The sequence below is a fragment of the Eptatretus burgeri genome, chromosome 12 (assembly GCF_056783735.1).
Source record: "Eptatretus burgeri isolate ZD-2024b chromosome 12, Ebu_testis_v1, whole genome shotgun sequence".
Classification (NCBI taxonomy): Eukaryota; Metazoa; Chordata; class Myxini; order Myxiniformes; family Myxinidae; genus Eptatretus; species Eptatretus burgeri.
Window position 1 is genome coordinate 67446323 of NC_140972.1, and position 23867 is coordinate 67470189.

At 47.8% G+C, this 23867-nt stretch overlaps 1 protein-coding gene across 13 annotated transcripts in view; it reads left to right on the plus strand.

Annotated features, from left to right (window-relative positions):
- ATP13A3 (ATPase 13A3) overlaps positions 1–23867 on the plus strand; it is a 245618-nt gene that overhangs the window by 160076 nt on the left and 61675 nt on the right. For 8 of the 13 annotated variants that reach the window (XR_015049868.1, XM_085848381.1, XM_085848386.1 and 5 more), the window contains 2 exons: positions 13255–13436; positions 23789–23867. The exon at positions 23789–23867 is cut by the window's right edge and continues 10 nt beyond it. Coding sequence is in view for 10 of the 13 variants with exons in the window: in XM_085848381.1 (XP_085704507.1) it covers positions 13255–13436; positions 23789–23867 (261 nt within the window). In the remaining 3 variants the exon portion in view is untranslated. Of the gene's footprint in view, positions 1–986; positions 1126–13254; positions 13437–23756 lie in introns of those variants that run through there. The other 5 variants (XR_015049869.1, XM_085848387.1, XR_015049870.1 and 2 more) reach the window with 3 other exon arrangements.

Genomic DNA, 23867 nt, shown 5'->3' on the forward strand with positions numbered 1-23867 from the left:
AGGATTTTCCAGAGAGTCAGAGGGATCATTGATGAAAACCAGAAAAAGAACAGGGCCCAGAACTCTGCCTTGAGGAACTCCAGCCTGGACAAGAAGAGGGGATGAGAGAACTCTATTCAGAGCCATACATTGGCTGTGACAGGAGAGGAAGTCTGCGAGCCATGAGTGGAGATGTCCTTGGATACCATAGAAAAAGAGTTTGCTGAGCAGGGCAGGGTGCCAGACCGTATCAAAGGCGCACGATATGTCTCGGGAGATGGCTCTGATTTCTTGTCTGACATGGAGGACCTCCATCCATTGTTGGGAGAGCAGAAACAGTGTATACATGGTCGAGTGACCTCGTCTGAATCCAAATTGATGATGGGAAATCAAGCCATTGGAGAAGAAGAAGGATTTACTGTCTGAAGCAATGATTGATTCCATAACCTTGCTGATGATTTGGAGAAGGCTGATTGGTCTGTTTTTGCACCTTTTTATGCAGAGTGGTAATGTTTGCTGATTTCCAAGCAGATGGCAGATGACCTTGAGCAAATGAAAGGGTGAATGGAACAGAGAGAGGGTGAGCAAGAGCAGAGGAGCAGGTTTTTCGGACACGTGGGCTGATGCCTTCTGGACCGGTTGCAGAAGTACGAGAAGAGCATGTGCGTCCTGCAGTTCTGGGGAAGAACAGAGGACAGATAGCAGAGGGAGCAATATTGTAGAATACAAGATAGAAAGCACAGAGTCCACCAACCTGCCAGCGATGAGAGCAACAGATGTTGCGTGTTCATGGGATATGTCAAGAATTTTGAGAGTTTTACATTCCACAAAAGAAATAACAAGGAAATCCAACACAGATGGAGGCCATTCAGCCCATCATGCCTGCGTGATCACCACACCAACCCATCTACACAAGATCCAAAACAGAAAATGCAAAAAAATGTAATTAATTAAAAAAAAATTGTTTGTTTGTTTTTTGTTTTTTTTCTTCCTTTTCTTCCCCTCAGGGGAGGGGGCATTGCCTTGGTTGAAAACACACATCAACCACACAACCCCCTTTGACAAGATCCCCACCAACAGCACTCCGTACACATGCACACAATCACTCATCAATGCTCAAACTACCTAAAAGTCATATCAACATCCCTTCCAGGTACCTATCTAATTCTAATTTAAACTTGTCTACTGTTTCTGCTGCCACTACCTTTCCAGGGAGACCATTCCATGCATTAACTTCTCTCTGGATGAAAGTCCCCTGCCTTGCTACCGTCTTAATTCTCCTCTTCTTTACTCTCAAGCAATGGCTCCTGGTTCTATCACTGTCTACTCTGTTGAATAATTAATCTGCACTTATTTTATCGATACCTTTCATTATCTTAAACATTTCTATCATATCTCCTCGCAACTGCTTTTTTCTAGTGTATAAAGAAAGCTTTGTCTCCTTCAGCCACTACTAATAGTCAAGCTAGGCCCGGAATCAATCTAGTTGCCCTGCGCTGAACCCCCTCTATGGCATCTATGTCCTTCCGGAACTATGGTGACCAAAACCGCACACAATATTCTAGATGTGGCCCCTACTAAATTCCTGTACAATGTTAACATCACCTCTTTTGATTTATAATTGATCCCCCTCCGAATACAACCTAAAAGCCTATTTGCTTTACCTATAGCTGCCTGGCACTGTGCTGCCTGCTTTCCTCCCGTATCTATTACCACCCACAGATCCTTCTCTTGTGTGACACGCTCCAAAATTACCCCTTACATCCTGTAATCTCTATTTTCATTGTTCTTTCCCATCCCCAACACTTTACACTTGTTCAGGTTAGATTGCATCTGCCAATCTTTTGTTCAAGCTATACAAGTATCAATACTTTCCTGCATCTGATCACCACCCCCTCTACTATCCACCTCACCTCCAAGCTTTGCGTCATCTGCAAATTTAGAAAGCTTACTCTTTACCCCATAATCCGAATCGTTGATGTAAATAACGAAGAGTAATGGTCCGAGTACTGATCCCTGAGGTACCCCGCTACTCACATCCTCCCAGCAACACATCCTCCCACTCACAGCCACTCTTTTCTTCCGACCACTAAGCCAGTTTGCAATCCAATTAGCTACCTGACCAGCCGCTCCACAAGCCCTCACTTTGGCGAACAACCTCTGATGTGGTACCTTATCAAATGCCTTAAACTCTAGATATACTATATTCATTGTCTTTCCCTCATCCACCCAATCAGACACTGAATGCTGGAGCACCAGCCCAAAGCAGAGTGCATTACTCTGTTTGGCTATGGACAAGGGGCTTGTAGACTAAGTAATCGAATTTTGGTGGCATCCCGCGAAGACTGAGGATCTTCCACAGGGCATCCCGATTCATTGAATCAAACGCTTTGCGGATATCAACTGAGGCTGTGAGCAGCCCTTGCCGAAACGCTTGTCTGTGTTCGGTGAGGACCCAAAGAGCAATGATAGTCAATCGTTGACCTCTTTGGTGTACATCCCGACTGTTCTGGGTGCTGGTGCCTAAGCAAATGGTGGCGAACCCAATCAATAGTTATTCGAGCATAGACCTTGCCCAGCACTGAGAGCAACGTCATGCTTTGGAAGTTGTTGCAGTCCTGGCGATCACCCTTCCCTTTCCAGAGGGACAATGAGGCCCCTCTTCCAATCAGTTGGGTTTGATCCCTGTTTCTCAAACGGAGCACTGAACTGCATGCAACGACATGAATACAGCATTTTACCACCAGCCTTGATGCCACAGATCCCAGGAGCTCTCCCTCCTTTCAACTGGTTCACCACAGCCTGTTTCAACAAATGAACGTAGTTCACAGTTGATTGGAGGGTCAATGATAGGGACAGTTCTACCCCTGACAACCAAGTCAACAACTATTGTGTCAGCCTGGTACAGCAGCTCAAAATAACCGGCTCAGCGGACCTTCACTGCAGACTCCTCTGTTGAGAGCTCACCACCCTCCGCTATAACTGCAGTACGAGGGAATGGCTTGGAGGAACGCAATGCACAACTTCCTCTGTAAGACAAGAATAGCTTCACTGGAGGTGATGCTCTACCCCTTTACAGATTCCTCACACATCAGCCTCCTTGTCTGCCCTAATTGCACATGCAGTTTTATGCCTCAACTCCCTGAACAGCTCAGCTCTGCCATCAAACCTGACCCTGTGACTGGTTAATGGTATCCAGTGTCCCTTGGGTGCCAAAGTTCTTTACCCTTTGATGGTTTTCAAGACATCTACCAGCAACATCAAGGATGGCAATCTTGAAGGCACTCCACAATTCTTCAGGACTTTCCAAAATACCCAGAACACCCCCCCCCCCAAATCCCCACTCAGCCCGTTTGCAAACAGCTCAGCTGTCCTCTCCTCCTTGAGCTTGTCAATATCCAGCCTCGGCTACCATGGTACCATTCTCCTGGATTTAAGTTTCAACTTCCGAGTTGCTACAAGAAGCCTGTGGTTGGGATTGAGGAACTGAGCACTCCAGTGAACTTTGCAGTTCTGAATCATCCTCCAGCGTGCACATGTTCGATCTCTTTGCCACACCACCAGCATTGGCGTACCAAGTCCAGCGACGAGCTTGTGGTTGCTGAAATTATGAACCAGCCAGCCTCGGTCCATAACTTCTTTCAAAGTCAAGGAACTTGGTGATATTTTGGTTCACAGCTCCAGACCATATGGAGCCAACACATGTCTCATAACCATCCCTGTAAATGCTAGTCGATGTAATGAAATCCCCCAAGATCAGAAGAGTATCTTGCCTGGTGCACTGATGAACCAACCACAGACTTGAGCATGGCATAGAATGCCTCCTTTACAGTGAGATTACTCGCCTCAGTCGGAACATATTCAGAGACCAGGGAAATGACACCCAAGGAGTGACAAATCTTCAGTCTTAATATAAGCTCATTAACCGGTGTTACCTCAATTTTCATGGCAGTCAGCTTATTGGACGTAGCCAGAGCAACACCCTGGACACGGTAACCATCAGAACGACCCGATCGGTAGTAGGTGTAACCACCCACCATTATCTTACCACGATCCGGTCTGAACCTCAGAGAGTGCTGCAATATTGATGTTCAAACGCTGGAGCTCAGGTAATAGCAGAGACAACTGATCATCCTCTGAGGTGATTATGCTGACACCTCAGTAGCACCCCGACACATAACACTGCAATCCGACCCAGGAAAGCTACCCCATGCTTTTCCTCCCATCATCAAATAATGAGGGTCCTGAAAGCTTTGCCCCAGACCCGTCATTCAGCAAGCTGCCCTGCGAAGGACACCTGTACAGGAGGCTCTCCCACTGAGTGGATTTTCAGTTTTCTTTGCATTAAATATGTGTTTTGCGGAAAGAAGTGTTTTCCGGGGGCTGGATTGCAAATCCTGCCACCAATCTCCTCATCAAAAGTAACCCAACTGCAGGAGGACATCCACAGACAGTTGGTCACCAGATATTGATGACCCTTGGCTCACAAGGAGTTCTTCCGCCCTTTGACAAGTTTTGTTTATTCTCCTGCTGGGTATCCATGTCCATACACCCTTCTCACCCGGAAATCTGGTGGGGGAGATAGTTTAGTCGCCGACAACGCGACCATGAAACGGGTTCAGACAGGTTTACGTGGTACCTGTAGCAAGTCACAGATCTGATCTGGCCTGACCTGACCTGACAATACATCATAAACGATGATAGATTATATGGCTTTGTTTGTAAGGGGAAGGAAGCTATCGTTGGTAGGGTATATTTTTGCATCGTTCTTGTAGATGGGAGTGATGTTTGCTGACTTCTATGTGGAGGGGACACAGTCCAGTCAATATTGTTAAATGGAATGTCAGCATAAATTGGGGACCTGGGATTTGGAGGCAAGGACAAAGTTTAGACATTCTGCCTGATCTTGTGCAGAGTCTGTACTGCAGCCATTTGAGGTGAGGAATGGGATAAAGGGGGAGCATATACCAGATAACTTGACAATGCACCACCATGACTTGGAGGAAGAAACCATCTGCTGCATTTTCCCTGCAGTTTCCTCATCCTCTGCGATACATGCTTTTAATTCTGGATTCCTGTCTGTTGGCATTACATAATGTTTTGAATGTAATTTACACAGTTCATCACAGACGATGGTACTTTTTCTCCATTGTTTATTTGGCAAATAACATGCTGATATTGTTACGGGGCCGGGACGTCGGCCGCGAGCATGACCACCAGATGGAGCAGTAGAGTCGGCTCAACCGATCTCCCGGAATTCAGATCGTACTGTTTCGGAAAAGTCCGAAGAGTACGGGTGCCTTTTGAACCGTGAAGGGTCGTTTCCACCACGTGGTACAGGGCTATTTGCCAAATCTCAAAATACCTCGAGACCATGTGGCGATCTACAGAGTCTTCACACCCTCGACGGAACCCTTACGAAACCGAGCCGCTTTGCGAGCTCGTTCCATGTGCGATGCCGAGCGGTTTTAATCGCCAAGTTCCGTCGGTCCGATTATTCCGTTACTGCGGCACAATGGCCTGCTAATTTCCTCAGCACGCGACATGCTCAACCAATGCAGTAATGGACACGAACGAGCTGAAAACACTTAATAATTGGGTCATTTATTCAACAATAATGGGTGGGGGGGTGGAATTGGGGGAGCACGTAAGAGCGGAGTTTTACCGATTAAAAGAAATGTAAGGTGAACATTTATGCAGTTTGCTACTTACAGACAAGCCCACTGACACACACACACACACACACACACACACACACACACACACACACACACACACACACACACACACACACACACACGAAAAGTTGTGGCTAGAGCCTTTATTCAGCCTTCAGCTCAGAGGACAGGGGAGCTGAGGACCAGGATGGCTGGCTACCTGTCCGCGAACGCGTGGCTGGACGATCCCGCCTTCCAAGAGCTCCGGTCGCCGGGGACTCGCGCGCAACCGCAGCCGGCCGAGGTGAACCGAAGTGATCACCCAGGCTCGCGATCGCGTGGAAGAGGAGGCGATGGAGGAGATGACTACAATGGGAGCGCCCTCCTTTCCTCTTGGCTGGCTGGCTCCCTCCGGAACTTGTGCACAACCACCTTGCCAGGACCAGAGCGACCACAGCGCGCACCTCTTGCCAGAACCAGAACGACAGGGGAACGACGACCGCGCCAGACCCAGAACAGAACGCGTGCAGACCGCGCCTATTATTATACCCCCCGCTTTGAGGGGGGTATTATACATGATTTCTGCGCCTTCTCGCAACTCCGCCCTCTCCACCCGGACGACCTTCTGCTCATGCGCCCTCATCATCCCTCCCATTGGCCAAAATGGACGGCAAACTCTCCGATTGGCCAGATGGCGTGGTGACATCACTTGCACCCGCCCCTGGCACAGGAAGCTGAGCAACATGTCTCTGCAGGGCTCCGCCCACCCCTGACGTCGGCCAGAGCGAGGTGAAGGAAGCGAGGCGAGGGCGATGCGGTGAGGTCGGTGGTGGAAAAATAAACGGAAAGCAAACCTGACTATTAAAATAACTTCACAGCGCAGGAACATTTAATTACCCATTAGACTCGGGGAGGGAGCTATCTATAAATCACGTACTTACTGATATAACTGATCTGAAGGACCTGGATGTTGAGTGCGATAGCTTTCCAAATTCGTAACACTACCCCCTCCCCTTTTTACAGACTCGTCCCGAGTTGTCAAATTTTAGTGTGACCAGCATGTGTAAGTTTTTCCCCGAGTACGTTTTACCTACGGATCCTTGAGTGCGACATTTCTTTATACATGTTCCAAAAAAAACCCTGCGCTGCGTAACTAACTAAACAATCTCACACAGACTCATTCAGACAACTTAACTATATTGCCGGCGCTACGACAAACATGCAGGTGAGCTCTTTTATTATTTTTCCTTATAATTCGTCTCCCTAACCCCCTTTATCGTCCTTGTCCGGCTAACCTATCATGTCATTCTATTCCCAACCCCTACGTTCCATTTTTTGGAGGGGAATAGGGAAGAAACTAGCGTCCTGTCTTGAAACCCAACGAAGCCTCAGAATGACTTCCCACATAATTTATCAGTCTTCTCCACAGTGAGTCCAGTGGCCTACCCAGAGCGAAGGGATGGATAGTGTGAAGGGGTACATCTCATAACTATCCTACCTTTTATTAAACCTTAATCTACCCTGGGGCTTTCCAAAACGCCTGTCACTTTAAACTATCGGTTCTAAAAACCATGATTCCCGTTGCCTGCGTTGGTGTCCATTATAAATTTGGGCCTCGCCCTCAAATTTTCACTCGTGCCCTCGCACAATTTCGTGGCTGGGCAGCGTGGCTCAACTGGCAGGGATTCCCCCTCTGCCAAACTATAACTACGTCACCCCCGGGCCCTGGGGCTGTCTCCGAGCCTAGCAGTTCCCTATGAACGCGGGGGGTTGCCTTTCCCAGCATTGCCCCTCTTCGATGCCCACGTGGCATTTTGGCGCTTTTGGTCCCTTTCCTAGGGACGCCCATGCCCACTACACTATCCCGGTCCCGTGGACCCTTGGCCTACTCTGGCCGACTCATCCGGTGCCTGGGGTGCCCTCTAATCGCTACTCACCTTTCAACAGCCACACTCCCAGCCGGTCCATGAACTCCTGCACCCCTCCAAATGGGTTTCGTGCCTTCTCTCAACACCAACAAAACGACCCCCTTTTTGGTAAATTTGACTAACCCCCTAACTAACATTAAACTGACCCCGAGGTCCCTTGGGTGGGAATCACTCCTCCCCCAATCATTCATCGCACCATGCATTGCACATTCGCTCCATTCACACTTGGGCCCGCTGGCCATCACCCATTCATCAAGTACATTTTTTCTCTTTTCAAGTCACATCACTCCACACTGCCATTCTCCTCACTGAATTCCCCTAACTAACTTGTGGTCCCTCATCATCCTTTAGTCTAGTGCACGTTCCATTTAACTCTACGTAGCTAAGCTACGTCCCCACTACACATTCCATGTCTGTCACCGTCTCCAAAAATCCCAACATCCATTCTAAATCTATTCTAAATCCCTCGAACTAACCCATTCCATGGGCTCATGAGAAACAACCCATGTCCCCATGAAGCCGGTCTAACTAAACTAACCCATCCCACTAGCTAGTGCTCCTATGCCCAAATAATCACAGGATGTCCACCGCATCCTGCAGGGCCGTATACTTGAAGCGAGGATTTTTTTTCCTGCAACGCCATGGTGGCGGTTTACAGCACGCCCGTTCGTCCTTCTGGGCGATGCCACGTCCCTTCCAATGGGCGATACGTGCAGCCATGACGTCACTCTGCACCTTCCACACAGTGCTTGCTCGCGGGGAATTCCCTACGCGGGATGACGTGCGCCATTTCCTCGGCACTCGTGCCGCGAGGTCCAGGTTGATGACGTCACCCACGCGCTGAGCCTGCGCAGTTTGCTGCGCAGGCTGGCACGCGCGTACCGTCCCGGAAACCCGCTCCGCGAACAGAACACGCAGTATGCAGCACGTGATGCCCTGGGCACGTGCCCGCGCGCACATGGGAACCCCCGTTTGCCGAATTCCCCCGACACCCGCCTACATTTTAACCGTCCACGTGGCCGGCTTGTGTCCGACGTGGAACATTTCTGGACAGATCGCGAAGGCGCATGCGTGCGGGCCGTGCGCGAAGTGTGCCACGGACCTCGCACACGCCGTCGTGTGAACCCGGCGTGGTAACAAAATCAACTCTACACGGCGCAAAAGGCTTTCCACACCCATCTTCCGTCTGAAACCGTCCACGTTTCAACTCCCCGCATGCACTCACGCTTGCCATTTTACCCACGCACGCCATGACACTTGCACTACGCGCACGTTTCAACACGCTCGCTCCACGCACACCGGGACAATCACGCTGGGGATTCGCGCTACCACAAGGGGTCCCGGGGTCTCTTTACCCCCCAAGCTGCGCGTGCACCCATTAACAGCACTCATCCCCTCAACCTCGCACGGTGCGACCGAACTCACCGGTCGTGATCCGCTTCAAGGGGGCATAGTGTCTCCCCTCGTTCCTGGAGGAGGCTATCCTGCTCGCACCGGGTCACAAAACATTTCCCCAGCTCAACCCTATTGTCCCTCCCTGCCTCTACGTGTGTGTGTTCATTTTTAGCTTCCTGTTGTTCCTCGTCTACCTATTCCATCTCCCGCGTCTCCGTTTCTATTTCTGCTGTCTCTTTTAATTTCTTTACTTCCTGCGTTTCTGTCTGTTTTTAAATTCGTTTTATTTAATTCATTCTCGACTCTGTCTATCTCTCGCGTCGGCAATACTTTTATTTCCTTCGTCGTCTCCTCGTGTTTTTTTTGTTTCTCCTTTTATTGGGTCGCCAAAATAGATGACCCTTATTGTCAGTAATTCTGTCTGTTTGTTTGGATGTTTGTTCGTTTGTCATCAGCATAATTGGTAGTAAACGTGGGCGGATTTTGACCAAACTCGGGTGGTAGGTACATCTTATGACCTAGTGCTTTGGAAATTGTGATGGTTGCTGGGGACGCTTTGGTTCCCAAGCAACAACCGAAAAACCTTCAAAATCGGTACCGTTCACGCGAAATCAATTCTGAAAGCCATTATCCCACGTAGGGTTATGAAATTTGGCACGAATGATCTACAGGTGATGCTCAATCAAATATATTCAGGTTTTTGTGATATATAGAATACTTTACCCGCAGCGCCCCCTACAATTCGAGTATGCGCGAAAATTGACGAAAATTGAAGGCCCCCTAGCGACCAGGTGAGTGCATCGATACGAATGAAACTTTGCAGGTTCATGGTACTCAATGAGTACTACAACTTTGCCCTGGACATATTGACCGATTTCGCTTAGGTCAGGGGTCAAAGGTCAATCGTGCAAAAATTGATAATATGCGAGAGCTGGAGGTGTCTTCGCGCCAAATGCTACTCCTCCTCGGGTTATGGTCGGATGGTCATGAAAATTCACACTAAACGTCTGGAATACATTGTGCACAAACCATCGAGCCGGATTTTCGATTTAGATCTTTGTTCAAAGATTTCACAGCACCCCCTCAAACTTTGGAGATTTCCGATTTCAAACCGCATTTTCGGTACTTTTCATTCAAATGGATACCGATTAGTTATCAGATGTAACTGGATGAGATTTGATATGCATAATCTTAAGTTGATTCCCATCCGCAATATGACATCCATTTTGCTCTATATCTTAGAGTTTCCATGCTCGGCGACCCATCGCCACCTCCCGGCTTGTTTCTTTTATTATCCGCGTTTGTCGTCGTCACCTCTACCTCGTTTAATTTCTCCGTCACCTCTTTTGTTTCCTCCGTCATCCCCTCGTGTCTCACCCTACACGTTTCAGTCTCTTCATAAATGAACAAGTCACTCGTTGTCCCGACCTTACCCGTCTCAATCGCGGGACCGACACATTCCACACTCCCCCTCGTTGGTTTGATCGTACTGCCACGTGGTGTCACCATCTTGCGCTCCATTGTCTGTGTTTCGTCACTCACCTCCTTCGTGCCTGCCTGCAGGCTCAACCCCATGCTCTGCATTTCACCCTGCTGTGTTAGCGTGTTCGTCCTCATCCGTTTGAAAAACGCATCCCATGTTTGCATATTCTCGTCCAACTTTTGTTCGAACTTTTTCATGAACTCCATAAACCGCTGCGCTGTCACCTGCCCTGACGAAGCCGTTCCGCCATGATGGTTTGCGGAACCGGCAGAAATCGGGGAGGAAATTTGACGGAGTGGGCGCTCTTGCGCCGCCTCTTCCACTATGCCCATTACGGACCCTGGGTTCGGTTGTGGGAAAAGTTCCTGCACGGTGGTTCCGTCCTGGGCCGTAGATTCTACTAACTCTACATTTACATCTCCCTCACTACCCACCTGGCTCAGCTCGTCTTGGCTGGCCATGTCGCGTGTTGGAAATAAAATTTAATAACTCATAATTTGGAGGAACACTGGGGGGGGGGGGTCTCTCCCTACACCCCTGATCCGAGTCCGTTAATTTCTCTATGGAGACACCTCCTGCAACCATTTCTCGTGAGTCGGCTGTGTGAGGCCAGCCTGAGCGAGCAGCATCTGCCACACTGAACACTCCACTTTTAAAATTCCTGTCCCAGTCGTACACCTGCTGCAGTGATAAACATGCACCACCATATTGCATTTTCATTCTGCGATGGATTTCACTGGGTTTCACACCCTCACTTCCCATGACAGAACGTTTCTCCTCCCTGGTGCATGCTTATAAGGGAGCCGCCATCTTGGAACTGCTCCACTGACGCCATACACTCAATGTTGCCAGATCGAAAATAGGCAAAACATGACTCTTACCCAGAGATATATTGTTGTGGAAATGGGCCCTTAGTGGGTTATTGAGTCTGCCGGACTCTGTATAGAATTGATTGATGAATTTTGTGTGGACAGTGGCGTGAAAACGGGAAAGCGGTGGGGGGGGGGGCGAAAAACACCTCAATGGATAGGTTATGAACTGTAGTTGTGCACCTTGACACTGGTTTTTGACAGACATGAAGATGTGAGGAAAAAACGGTATTTTTAATCGTGCTAATATATTATATTGCGAGACGCCAACCATGATGACGCTGCTAGACATCTACTCGCCTAGCGGCAGCATCTACCGCTGTGTATCTATTCATGGCGTCACCTGGTGGTCCTAGGGGACTCATATGTTCAAAAGAACATACCCTTATATTTAAATATGTGATTAGCCCAGATCCCCCCTTAAATGCATGTTTAGCCAGGTTGTTTGGTAATCGGACGTTACATGTGTATCGGAAGGTGTAGCAGGCTATCCAGTGTTCATACAGTGGTGGTGTACCGAGAGGCGCCTTCTTTTTTTCCTTCCCCCCTTCTAACGAGCCCCCACCCAGCGCCCAAACAGTCAGTCAACAGGACGTGTCAGCAACCCATTGGCGGAGAGCTGCTGCAAACTCAAACGATGGACCAATCACGGGTCCCCAGGGGTGTTCCGAGAGGCCCGCCCTGAAAGGCAAGGAAGGAACTGCTTTGTCAGTCTGCGATCTGCTTTATGAGGAGTGACTCGACGAGCTGTTCCTCCTTGGCGATGGATCCAGCGTGCAGGTCATCCCCAGGTTCATCCTGAGGCCAGCCACGGGGCCTCTGATTGTCCTTTCTCCCTGCCTGGCTGGACCACGTCTTTTCATCCCGTCGATCCGCCTGCGGAGCCCAACACCCAGATTTGGCCTGGTCTGGTGTACAGGCCAGTCCTGGATTCGCATGCTGGACCTTGTGAGAAACCAGCTGGAACACATCATAGATCTTACTCTCCTGTGCCATCGACCTTACAGGGGTTGGATGCGCCGAGGCTGGTGCATGAGCTGTGCCGACAAAAAGACGTCATCACCGCCATCTTGCCACGCGGCATGCGCGAGCAGTGCCGATAGGAGTACGAGCGCCATCTTGCCCCGCTGCATGCTCAAGCTGGGCGCTCAAATTCGTTGACATTGGCTTCTCACGAGCCGCATTTGTGCCTTCGACACTTTTCCTCTCGTCCATGAGACACCACCAAGTACTCCGTGTCTTGTATGCATGTTGTCCAGGCCTAAGGTTTATTTTGCTTGGGCTCCCTTTGAAACCCGTATCTGGAGCTCCCAAGATAAGAGCGGGTTATAGATGAATTATAACATTGTCGTGAATGCTTTGCTTGTGTCGTGTTCCCCGATGTGTCCCCAATAAATCTGGCTGATTCATACGAAGGTTGCCGCCTTGAATTTATTTGTGCCGTGCTGAGGAACAATCGCTCGATTCGTATTTAAAACCAAACGGGCTACGGACTGGCAGACTTCGCTCGGTCTCTGATCAAACCCAGTCTGTAGCCGGGGCCTATCTCCCCAACTGGTACGGCCCATGTGTACTTTGGTATCGTGATCTGATGTGCGTGACCAGAGACCTGTGACGAACTAGCCGGCGTTATAACCCCTGAGATGGCGGTGCTGTTAAGTGCCGCCGAATCTTCAACAATATAACATGTTGCCTACAACTACACACATTACATTCTCAAATTTATATCGCCATTTTAAGGTGACTTGTTGACTGCCCCTTGTAAAAGTAAAAAAAAAAAAAGATCACAAGGGTTGAACAGAAGTGCACATCAAGGCAAAACAAAATCGAAGCACCTTTCATCATCTAAACTGGCAAAGTTGAGATGAAAAGTGTTTACCGGATTATGCAGTCATTTTTGATGCCCTGTTAACAATGACATTGTCTTCCCCTGCTGTCCGCAGTGTCTGCAGCAATCAGAGCATGGATTCAAACAATGTTAGCAACTCCACTCAAATGCATCTGGGTGATAGCATCAGAACATTTGAAAACACGACACTGTTCTATGTTTCAAGCTTCCAGTACATTTTTGGTGCACTCTCATTCTCGAAAGGCCCACCATTCCGACAGCCTATTCGTCGTAATTGTGAGTACTGTATTTTCTGGTGTATTAACTGCATCCCTGTTTTTAACCCTGAAAAGAAATGAGTATGTTGATCATTTAATCTTCTGATCTCGATCTAAATACGTTTGTACATTAACTTTGTGCGGAACAAAGTGACGGAGGTATCAACTTGCTTCCTCCCAAGTCCGCTCAATTTCATCTAACAGTCTTATTCTCATTTTCAAGAAGTTGAAGAGAGACGAGAGGCTACCAAGAAGTTTTGTTTTTTTCTTTCTTATTTTTTTAATATTTTAAAGAGGATTTTTTTTGTTGTTGTTCCAAGAAAAGGGATTCATACTGGTATCATGCATATTTATTGTGTATTTGTGGCCCTGAAAAAGCCCGTTTGGGTTTGATGAAGCTTTTCAGCTTAACCCAAAAAAATCCTTGAACATGCTTAACTTCCCGAATACCGCACATAACTCCTTGTCCGAATCAGAGTCGAGCAAGTCCACGTCGCTTTCACCATCATTTGCAGCCTCATCCTCCCCCCCCCCAAATGTCGTCCTCTGTGCCATCCATGTTGTTGGAGGTGCAGCATTTCAGAAATACTCGCTTGATCATATCCGACGGTATCTCCTCGCACACCTTGACGATCCAGCCGCAGATCACCGGAAGGTGGACCTTTCTCATCCTCCCGATGATCGCCGACAGTCTCCCAGTCAACATGATGCTCAGCCAATGTAGTGATGTGAGTAATGGTGAAAGTTCAACCAAGATGCACGTGGCCAATGCTCCTCGGAATTTGGGTGGGAAATCCTGGTGGGAACCATGTCATAAAATGTTGATTTTCAACTGATGAAAATACCAAGTCTGTGAAATCGGAAAGTTCGTCTGTGGTGGTTCCAGCGAGATACAGCTGTCGAATACAAAGGCTTGCAAAGTAAGAAAGTTTGTCTGGTTGATGCGAGTAATCCATGGGAACCAAGTTAGGAGCAGCTGATGGAAACGAGAGAAAACGAAGAGAACCAGGTAGAATGAAGAGAACCAACGGAAACCAAAATAACCGAGCAGCACTGGTACTTCTTAAAACTTCACCCACGTGGCTCCTCGCTCTTGTGAGATTCCTCTTCTTCCTTTTAAATAAATTTCCTGCTCTCGTATAGAATATCACTCGGGATTGATTGGTTGTTCCTAGTTTTAAACCACACCCTGTTATCCAGCATTTGCTAGCATAGCATCAGCACATAAGGAACAACTGAACAAACTTGGTGGATTAATTCTACCTGCACCAGATGTTCATGGCGAAAATGATGCATGTCACCACGCCAAGTCCCTCGTCTATCCACCCCTTCTGTGCATGAACAATGACACTGGCTGGAAACTTGTCTTTAGACATTGTCTTCCTCTTGAACATGACATACGAGAGAAGCTTGCCACACAAGCTTATTTGAGGTGATTGCTCCGTTATTGGACTCCAGCTGTTGTGAATAATTCTTCTTTTGATGTGAGATCAGGTGTTGTTGTTGTTGTTGTTGTTGTTGTTGTTGTTGTTGTTGTTGTTGTTGTTCTTCTTCTCCTTCTCCTTCTCCTCCTTCTCCTTCTCCTTCTCCTTCTCCTTCTCCTTCTCCTTCTCCTCCTTCTCCTTCTCCTTCTCCTTCTCCTTCTCCTTCTCCTTCTCCTTCTCCTTCTCCTTCTCCTCCTCCTCCTCCAGGCTCTATATACGTCACACACCTAAACTCCGGCATCTCTGGACGTTTCCGAGCATGACTTATTTGATTTCCACACACGATTAATAAAATGCTGTGCAAACTCTTAACCCGAACCAAATTTAAAAATTTTAACGACAGAATTGAACTTAACAGCAGTTCCGACTACTCCAAAAGTGTTCTTTTGGAATGTAATTGAATTCAGCATTGATCGTTTTTCAGACCGATTGAATTTTTTTTCTATACCCATGTATTAACCGCACCCCCAACTTTTACCACTTTTTGCTGATCAAAAGGTGCGGTTTATCCACCTCAAAATACGGTACTGATGATCATGCCCTTTGGGGACTTGCACAGACCACAATTTAATTTTTGTATTTTTACTCCTCGCACGCGAAACGAAAAGCAGGGTTAAGCAATTGTTTCATATCTGTCCGTCTGTCTACAAACGTCAATTTATGATCGAGGAACACCTTATTTAAATTGAATGTTATGCTGTATATTGAACTTGAATTGAAAAACAAACCTGCCATTTTACGGTACTTTGTCTCCAAATTCGGCCCGATCGCATATGTGCAGAGGAGTGAGGGTTTTTTTTTTTTTTTTTTTTTAACTCTGCCTGCATAGCAATCAAACAAAATTGAAAACCATTCCAAACAGGAAACTTACTGTTTTTAAGGACATCATAAAGTACACATGTAACAGGCACGAATAACTAATGTTAGATCGGGTGGTGTAATGGATGGTGGTAAATCAATTGACAGCGGTAAATTCCGGAATGAATTTGTTTATGAGTTTTACTGTCATTATTTTATTTCAATTGAATTATATACTTAAACACTAGAACACGCATTGCCTTCTTATTACTTCCAATAACCTCCAGTTTTGCAGTACTTTTGGACCCCGCTATTCGCGGCGGATATGTTCCTGAAAAATGCCTCAATGTCGGACTTTTTTATTTATTTATTTTTAATTACATGGTTTCGGCTCGTGGAAGAGCGATAACAGAACAAATCAGGACACAACATAACAAAGGGAACAGCAGGAGAAAGGGGAAGCACCAACAGCATGGTGGAGGGAGAAAGTAGTCAGAGATGGACAAACAAGGGATGCAGGTAATGATGATGGGTTAGGGAAAACGCAAAGGTTGGACAATATGGATACATCAGCAAAATTGTGTTTGACCAGTTTGTGATTTTTGTCGAGGTCTGAGGAGAGGGAAGAGGCTGCTGCCTGTCTGTCAGAAGGATGAGGGATGTCACGGCAGATATTGGAGTCATCAGCATAGAGATGAAGAGGATTTTCTAGTCAGTGAGATCATTGATGAAGATTAGGAATAATTTGGGGGCCTCAAACACTGCCTCGGGGTAGTCCAGCCTTGACAGGAAGAGGAGATGAAAGGGTTCCTTTGAGAGCCACATGTTGTCCACGCGAGTGGAGGAAGTCAGTAATTCAAGAGTGAAGTTGGACTTGGATCACATACGCAGAGAGTTTGGAGAGCAAGGCTAGATGCCAGACTGTATCAAAAGCTCCAGATATGTCCAGAGAAATGGCTCTGATCTCATGTCTGATATTGAGGACCTCCACCATTGTTGGGAGAGTAGAAGCAGCATGTCCAAGGTAGAATGACCTGGTCTGAATCGGAAGTGATGATGTGAGATGAGGCTGTTGGAGAAAAGGAATGATTTTATGTCAACTGTGATGATGGATTCCATGACCTTGCTGATGATTGGAAGTGCAGTAAGCGAATTAGGCTGTAGTTAAGATGATCTGTTTTTGCATCATTTTAATGTCATGCTGTGATGTTGGCAGATTTCCAATTCCCCAAGTGGTTAAAGGAGACCAGTCCTGAAGTGTTAAAAATAATAATAATAAACCACGAATACCTGAAGCGCGAATGTCGAAGCAGGTCACACTTTATGGCCCATGAATATGCGTGGTCAGCGAATAGCGCACACATGTGGTCTGACTGCAGTAAACTATTAAATATCACGGGGTTACGTTTGTGGAAAATTACCATGATATTCAAAACCACAATAGTTAAACCAATTTCCCATGGAATAAGGGGGTTAGGTTCCTTGGCTTCGAGAAAATATAGAGTTAGGTCGGTGGCAGTCAAAAATGTAGACATCACAATAATAATATAATGGGCATAAGCCTGGAACTTCTAACACACTTTTCTCCAAACAGATTCTGTTCATACTTCCGAAATCTTCACACTATATGTTCCATGTATTTACGCAGGTGATAGCAGATTTTAAAAATCGAATATAGATAGAATTTTCTAAGAGGGAATCGATGACGTCACAATTAGTAGCGTTCGGCGGAAAACCGATGGCCGGGTCCTTGACGACATGTTTTAATTAACTAAGTCCATGAGTTTAGGGCGTTTTTTTCAACTCGGCATTCACGACTTTTATGCCATGTTGTTAATCTGTTGATGGAGGTAATATAGAAACGATGAATATGTCAAATCGTTCGGGTTACTCATCCGGCACAATGTGTCAAGGCCAACACTCCAAAGCGACCAGTCTCAAACGCAACCGTGGGCACCCAGACATGCCACCAATATGAACTGAGCTGTTGAATGCAGTGCAAAACATCCAAAGAAACTACCGTAACCGAGTATTGTGATCCGTCCTGTCCCCCATACCCATCTTAGACAGGTATCTGCTTGTTGCAATAAAAATTTAAAATTATATATATATATATATTGTTACGGTTCTCGGAACCATATGCATACAAACATGCAGTTGTCCCGAAGTCAGTTATTCCATTAAGTATATGTGCAGATAGAACCCCTCCTTGTGTGTAGTGGGAAGACATTGGGGTGCGTTGCAATGATTTTTTAGTTGGATTAATAAATCATTATATCCCATCCACGACGACCCAAGGTACCCTCTGCCTGCTTGCACCTTCAGCTCACTTGCTGCTCTCACATGGGCTGAACAAGCACGTGTTCGCCTACTCGCCGAACCGTCGACTCACTTATCGAGGCAGAATCTCTGTGTCGTATCTTTTTGGCGAGTCCGGACACGCGGAGTGGGCGGGCTTCCCGGTATGGCCGAAACCCTGCCCAGAAAGGACGGCCTCATGGAAGCCCCATCCAATCAGGGCGAACAGTGACGTCGGCTTCACCAAGGCCCCTCTTCGCTAAGGGAGATCTATAAATTGTGACACCATTCATTCAGAGTTGTTTGCTGAGCTGGAAAGTGAGTCGTCCTTGAGAGTGAGCTGGAAAGTAAGTCGTCTTGAGAGTGAGCTGGAAAGTGAGTCGTCTTGAGCGGAGCGTTGGAGTGAGACAGTTCGTTGGCTGATACCGAAAGAAAGGAGAAAGGAGGAAGGTCATGGAGTGGTTGCACTCTTTGGGGGTCGTTCGTTTCGCGTGTGAGAGAGCTGGGAAGACCTCGACCCTACCTTGACCGGGTCTCTCGTAGGGTCCTGTCTGCAGCCCTGATCCCCACCTTGGACTCCGCTCTACTCGACCCGGGCTCCTTCGCAGACACGGTCTCCACGCGGGCGGCTGTGGACCGAGCTGCACGACCATTGGCAGGTGCCGCACCACGGAGCATCCCTTCCCTCCAACGTTCAGGTACCCGAAAGAACTGTGATCTCAGCTCACCTCCCTCTGGCTGCAAAAGGTCCTTGGCCATACGTCTGGGTTTATTTTCGTCTGAGTGTGTGGCGCCGTCTTTAAGTAGAATTGCACAAGTGTTTTTATTTGATCGTTGTAAATCTTGCGTGTTTTATTCCCACGTAAGTCTTCTCTGTGTCCTCCTTTTGTAAGTTGATTGTAAATAAATTATTGCAGAAATGTTCAGTTCATTTTTGTCTTTTCCTTCATTGGTCCAGCATGGTTCGGATCTGAGTTTGGCCGGGTCTTTATCCCCGATAATCTGTTCATTATAGCCGGTATATCCTTGGTAGTTCCGCTCGGCTGCATCCGATCCGGAGTTGGTAGTTGGTACTCTACCGTAGTTGGTAGAGTGATCAGGTTCGGGCAAGGCATACCGAGGGTGTGGTTCCCCGGTAGACGACACAGCGTGGTTAATTAGGTAAATTGGTTCTAGACAAAAAGACCCTACGCTACGCGGTTGAGATATTAGTGTCCACGGGCGGTTAAGCGACCTGCTACCTCACGGAATTATCCGTGAGCGACGGCCTCCAATTCCGGGAGTCTGGTGGGAGACGACGTAACTTCCCCCACCTGGCGGTCGTTCTCGCCACTGAAGCCCGGCTTGCAACAGGAGGACATCTTGTGCAGCTGCAATCCACCGGGCAGCTCACCGGATGATGGGATTGGGGCAAATCCTTTGGGACCCCCACTCTTTGATAATAGGAAAACCACGGGGTAACCTTCATGGGTTATATTGCGGTAATGTGTGTCGGGGTGGTGCTGAGGTGTTGTCCACCAGATGGTGGTCTCCTTGGTTAACCTGAGGCGGTCCCTTCGGGTGGGTGCCTGGAATGTCCTATCCCAAACAGAGGATGATCACCTGTCTGTTATCATATGAGCTCATGCATTTGAACAACAGTATTGCAGCACTCTCTGAGGTTCGGAGAATGGATAGTGGCGAGATCATGGCAGGTGGTTACACCTACAATTGGTCTGGTTGCTCTGGTTACCATGCCCAAGGAGTTGCTGTAGCTTTGCTGATTTTAATGGTAATAGAGGTAACACTGATCAACAAGCGTATTATGAGACCAAGGATGCGTCGCTCCTTGGGTGTCATTTATCTGGTCTCTATTTGCTCCGACTGAGGCGAGTGCTCTCACCGTGAAGGATGCATTCTATGCCGCACTCAAGTCTGTGGTTGATCAGTGGCCCAGGCGAGATACTTCTCTCATTTTGTGTGTGTGTGTGGGGGGGGGGGGGGGTTCAAAGCATCGCCTGGAGTTGATAGGGATGGTTATGAGACGTGTGTTGATCCCCATGGGTCTTGAACTGTCAACCATAATAGCATTAAGTTCCTTGACTTTGCAAGAAGTCATGGACTTAAGGTGGCTGGTTCATGGTTTCAGCGTGCACAGGCTCATCGCTGGACTTGGTATTCCAATGCTGGTGGGGTGGCAAAAGAGATTGACCATGTGCTCGATGGTCGATGGAGGATGATCAAGAACTGAAAGGTGTACCAGAGTGCTCAGTTCCTCAATACCGACCACATGCTTGTGGTCGCAACTGAGGTTGCAGCTTAAATCTGCGAGAATGGCACCATCCCACCCATGGCTGGATGTTGGCAAGCTCAGGGATGAGAGGGCAGCTGAGGAGTTTGCGAACAGGTTGAGTAGGGATTTGGGGGTCTGTGTGATTTGGGGAATCCTGAAGAGTTGTGGAGTGCCTTCAAGACCACCATCCTTGATTTGCCGGTGGATGTCTTGGAACTCACCGTAGGGCAAAGAAGAATTTTGTCTCTCATGGGACACTGGATACCATTGACCAGAGTCACATTGCCAGACTTAACGGCAGAGTTGAGGTGTTCAGGGAGTAAAACTGCACATGCGCTGAGGGTGGACAAGGCGGCAGATATGCAAGGAATCTGTGAGGTGGTAGAGCATCGCATGTGGTCAAGTAATTCTCATGCTGCTTACAGGGGAATTTTCTCATTGCCTTCCTCCAAGCCCATCCCTTGGTGTACTGCAGTTAGAGTGGAGGCTGGAGGGCTTGTGACAGAGGAGTCCGAAGTGAAGGGCCGCTGGGCCGGTTACTTTGAGCGGCTGTACCTGGCTGATCCAACAGCTGTTGAGTTGGAGGTCAGGGGTGTTACTATCCCAATTGCTGACCTTCCATTCAACTGTGATCCACTTTTGTTAGTGGGAACGCAGGCTGAGGTGAACCGGTTGAAATGGGCCAATGCTCCTGGGATCTGTGGCGTCCATGCTGAACTTCTCAAGGCTGGTTTAAATGCTGTACTCGTGTCGATGCATGCAGTTCTGTGCTCTGCCTGGAACACAGGCATCATCCCAACTGACTGGAAGAGGGGCCTCATTGTCCCTCTCTGGAAAGGGAAGGATGATAGCCAGGACTGCAACAACTACCGAGTGGGATGCTGATCTCAGTGCCGAGCAAGGTCTTTGCTCGGATAATTCTTGATGGGGTTCTCCACCATCTGCTTGAGCACCAGCGCCCTAGAGCAGCCAGGCTTTCCACCAAAGAGGTCAACGATTGACTGTATCCTTGCCCTTCGTATCCTCACCAAACGCAGATGAGAGTTTCAGCCAATGTTGATCTCTGCAAAGTGTTTGATTCAGTGAAATGGGATGCCGGCTGGTGGATTCTTGGTCTTCGTGGGGTGCCACCATAACTGATCAATCTGATGTCTGAACTATTCTCTGGAACTGAGAGTGCTGTGAGATGTGGTGATACCATCTCCGACTTATTTCCAGTTGTTGCTGGAGTTTGTCAGGGGTGTGTACTGGCCCCCACACTTCTCAGCACTTGTCTGGACTGGATTCTGGGGAAGGATGTCGGAGAGATCAAGCTGCGGTGCGTCATTTGGGAATGTCAAGATCTCTGACCTTGATTTCACAGATGATGTAGTCATCTTTGCGGATACTCTGGAGATCCTTTTGGGGGTCCTCAAGGTGCTGAATGAGTCATCACAACCACTTGGATTATGGGTTTCCTGGGTCCAAACTATGATCCAGGCTTTCAATGACATTTTAGATGCTGCTATTTTGTCGATTTGTTTGCCAAGGTAAATGAATCTCTCCGTGACCTCAACATCCTCACCGTCGTGATATTCCTGTCTCTGCTGGATGTGAACCAGTGGTTAATAGATGTCTGGGTCGGGCCTGGGGAGTCGTGGATTCTCTGCGTCATGGGTGTGGTGCTGCCGGTACCTGTGCAGGAGGACGAAAGTTTGAGTCTTCAGGTCCTTGTTGCTTCCAGTCTTGCTCTATGGATGTGAGACTTGGACTCTGACCAAGGATCGGAGATGGAGACCTAATTCCTTTGGTGCCAGGTCTCTTTGGAGAATCCTTGGCTATCACTGGTCGGACTTTGTGTCCAACGAGCAGTTGCTGAAAGAGATTCATATGAGATTTGTCACCTGCATAGTCCGTGATGGTCAGCTGCGGCTGTATGGACATGTGGCTCGTTTTCCTGATGCTGATTCTGCTCACCAGATTCTCTCAGCGAAGGAGCCTCATGAATGAAGGGGTTCAATGGGCTGACCATGTGCCTTGTGGTTGCAGCAGGTTGATCAGCATCTCAAGGAGATGTGGATAGGTCAGGCATCTGCCTGGGGGATGGCCAGACTGAGGCCCCTGGAGTCCTGGCGGAAAGTGGATACAGCGGGCACTGCTCCGGCGCGTACTCTCATACCTGACCTGACCTCACCTGACGGAGCAGACGGAAGCACAGCGCAAGGGGTTTTACTTGAACCCACGACAGATACACAGACACCAGCAACTTAAAGTAAACATGGGGATTTAATGAAAATAGATCAAATATTTGCAAGGGTAATAATTCAAAATGTAATCATAAATTGTGAGGTCAATTAAAGCCCAAAGTCGAGGCGCCTCTACACAAGGATTGTAATTCAGACAAGGGGGAAATGAAAGAAATGAAAATCCTCCCTTTCTTCTGGCACTTAGTTTGTCCAGAGATGGTCTTTATTGAACTTTGGGGTCGAGCCGCTTCGTCCTGCGTGGGAAGATGCACACAAAATGGCACTAAGCTGCTCTCTGGGCAGGAAGCATGCATGAGGTAATTTATGAGGCGGTATTCAACGCCAGGGCTCACCAACCGGCATTCGGCTTCTTCTCGTGAACTAATCTGCTGAATGTTGCTCTTACACGAGCTTCGCTCACAACGATCGTCCACCTTCCTCAACCACACAACGAGGCGATCCTTGAGGCCCTGTGATCAGACCACGAGGCACGTACTTCGTCTCTCATCAAATGCACACACTTCACGACTCAGTCAAACAGTCAATGACGAGCGCCTTTTCCAGCATGCGGGCAAATTTACAGCATGACACGAGAATTGCGTTTCCGTTTCATTGTGTTGAGAGGGGAGCAAAGCAAGATCCTCTGTCCCTGCCACATTTCTCACCAACCATGTCCTCTCACTACTCTTGTCTGCTCTTTGATCATGCCCCCACCACCGCCTTCACGTCACGCTCACCCATCATAAGCCTGGGGGCTTGATTTGCTGGTACGGATCCGGGATGGTGGGGCTTCTCACCTGTTTGGACGTGCAGCATGTTTATTATGGTTGTTGTTGTTGTAAAAACGCAATTCTTTCATTGCTGACTTGTAATTGCAAAAACGTCGGAAAAGGTCACAAGGGGGAAATTACATCCTGGGGGAAATTTTCCTGAATCCTGATCAAATGAACAAAGCACCACCCACTGTGTGGTGACAAGTAACGCTGAAGCTCACAGTTTCCCTACTTGGTTTACATCGAGATGTCTCCTCCACGTCCACAGACCAAGCAACTCTATACAATCGTAACTTTGCTATGAAATTCCTCCATCTACCCCACAACCGTAACAATATTAAGTGATGAACATTTTATCTTGTAGACGTGTCCAAACTGTCATTCAAATATTTAAACTGTCATTAATAACTGATTTTAACATGATTTTATCATGTTTTATGAACTCTCAAGTTTTAAATGTTTTTTTTTTTTTTTTTTTTGTTAAAGCAGTGATTCATCATGCCATGTGGTGGTTGTTCCAGGTATCTTCCTCCTTGTTCTGCTCGTGCTTCCAACTGTCATCTTAATTTTGATGTTTTTACAATCTGATCTTCTTCGCGA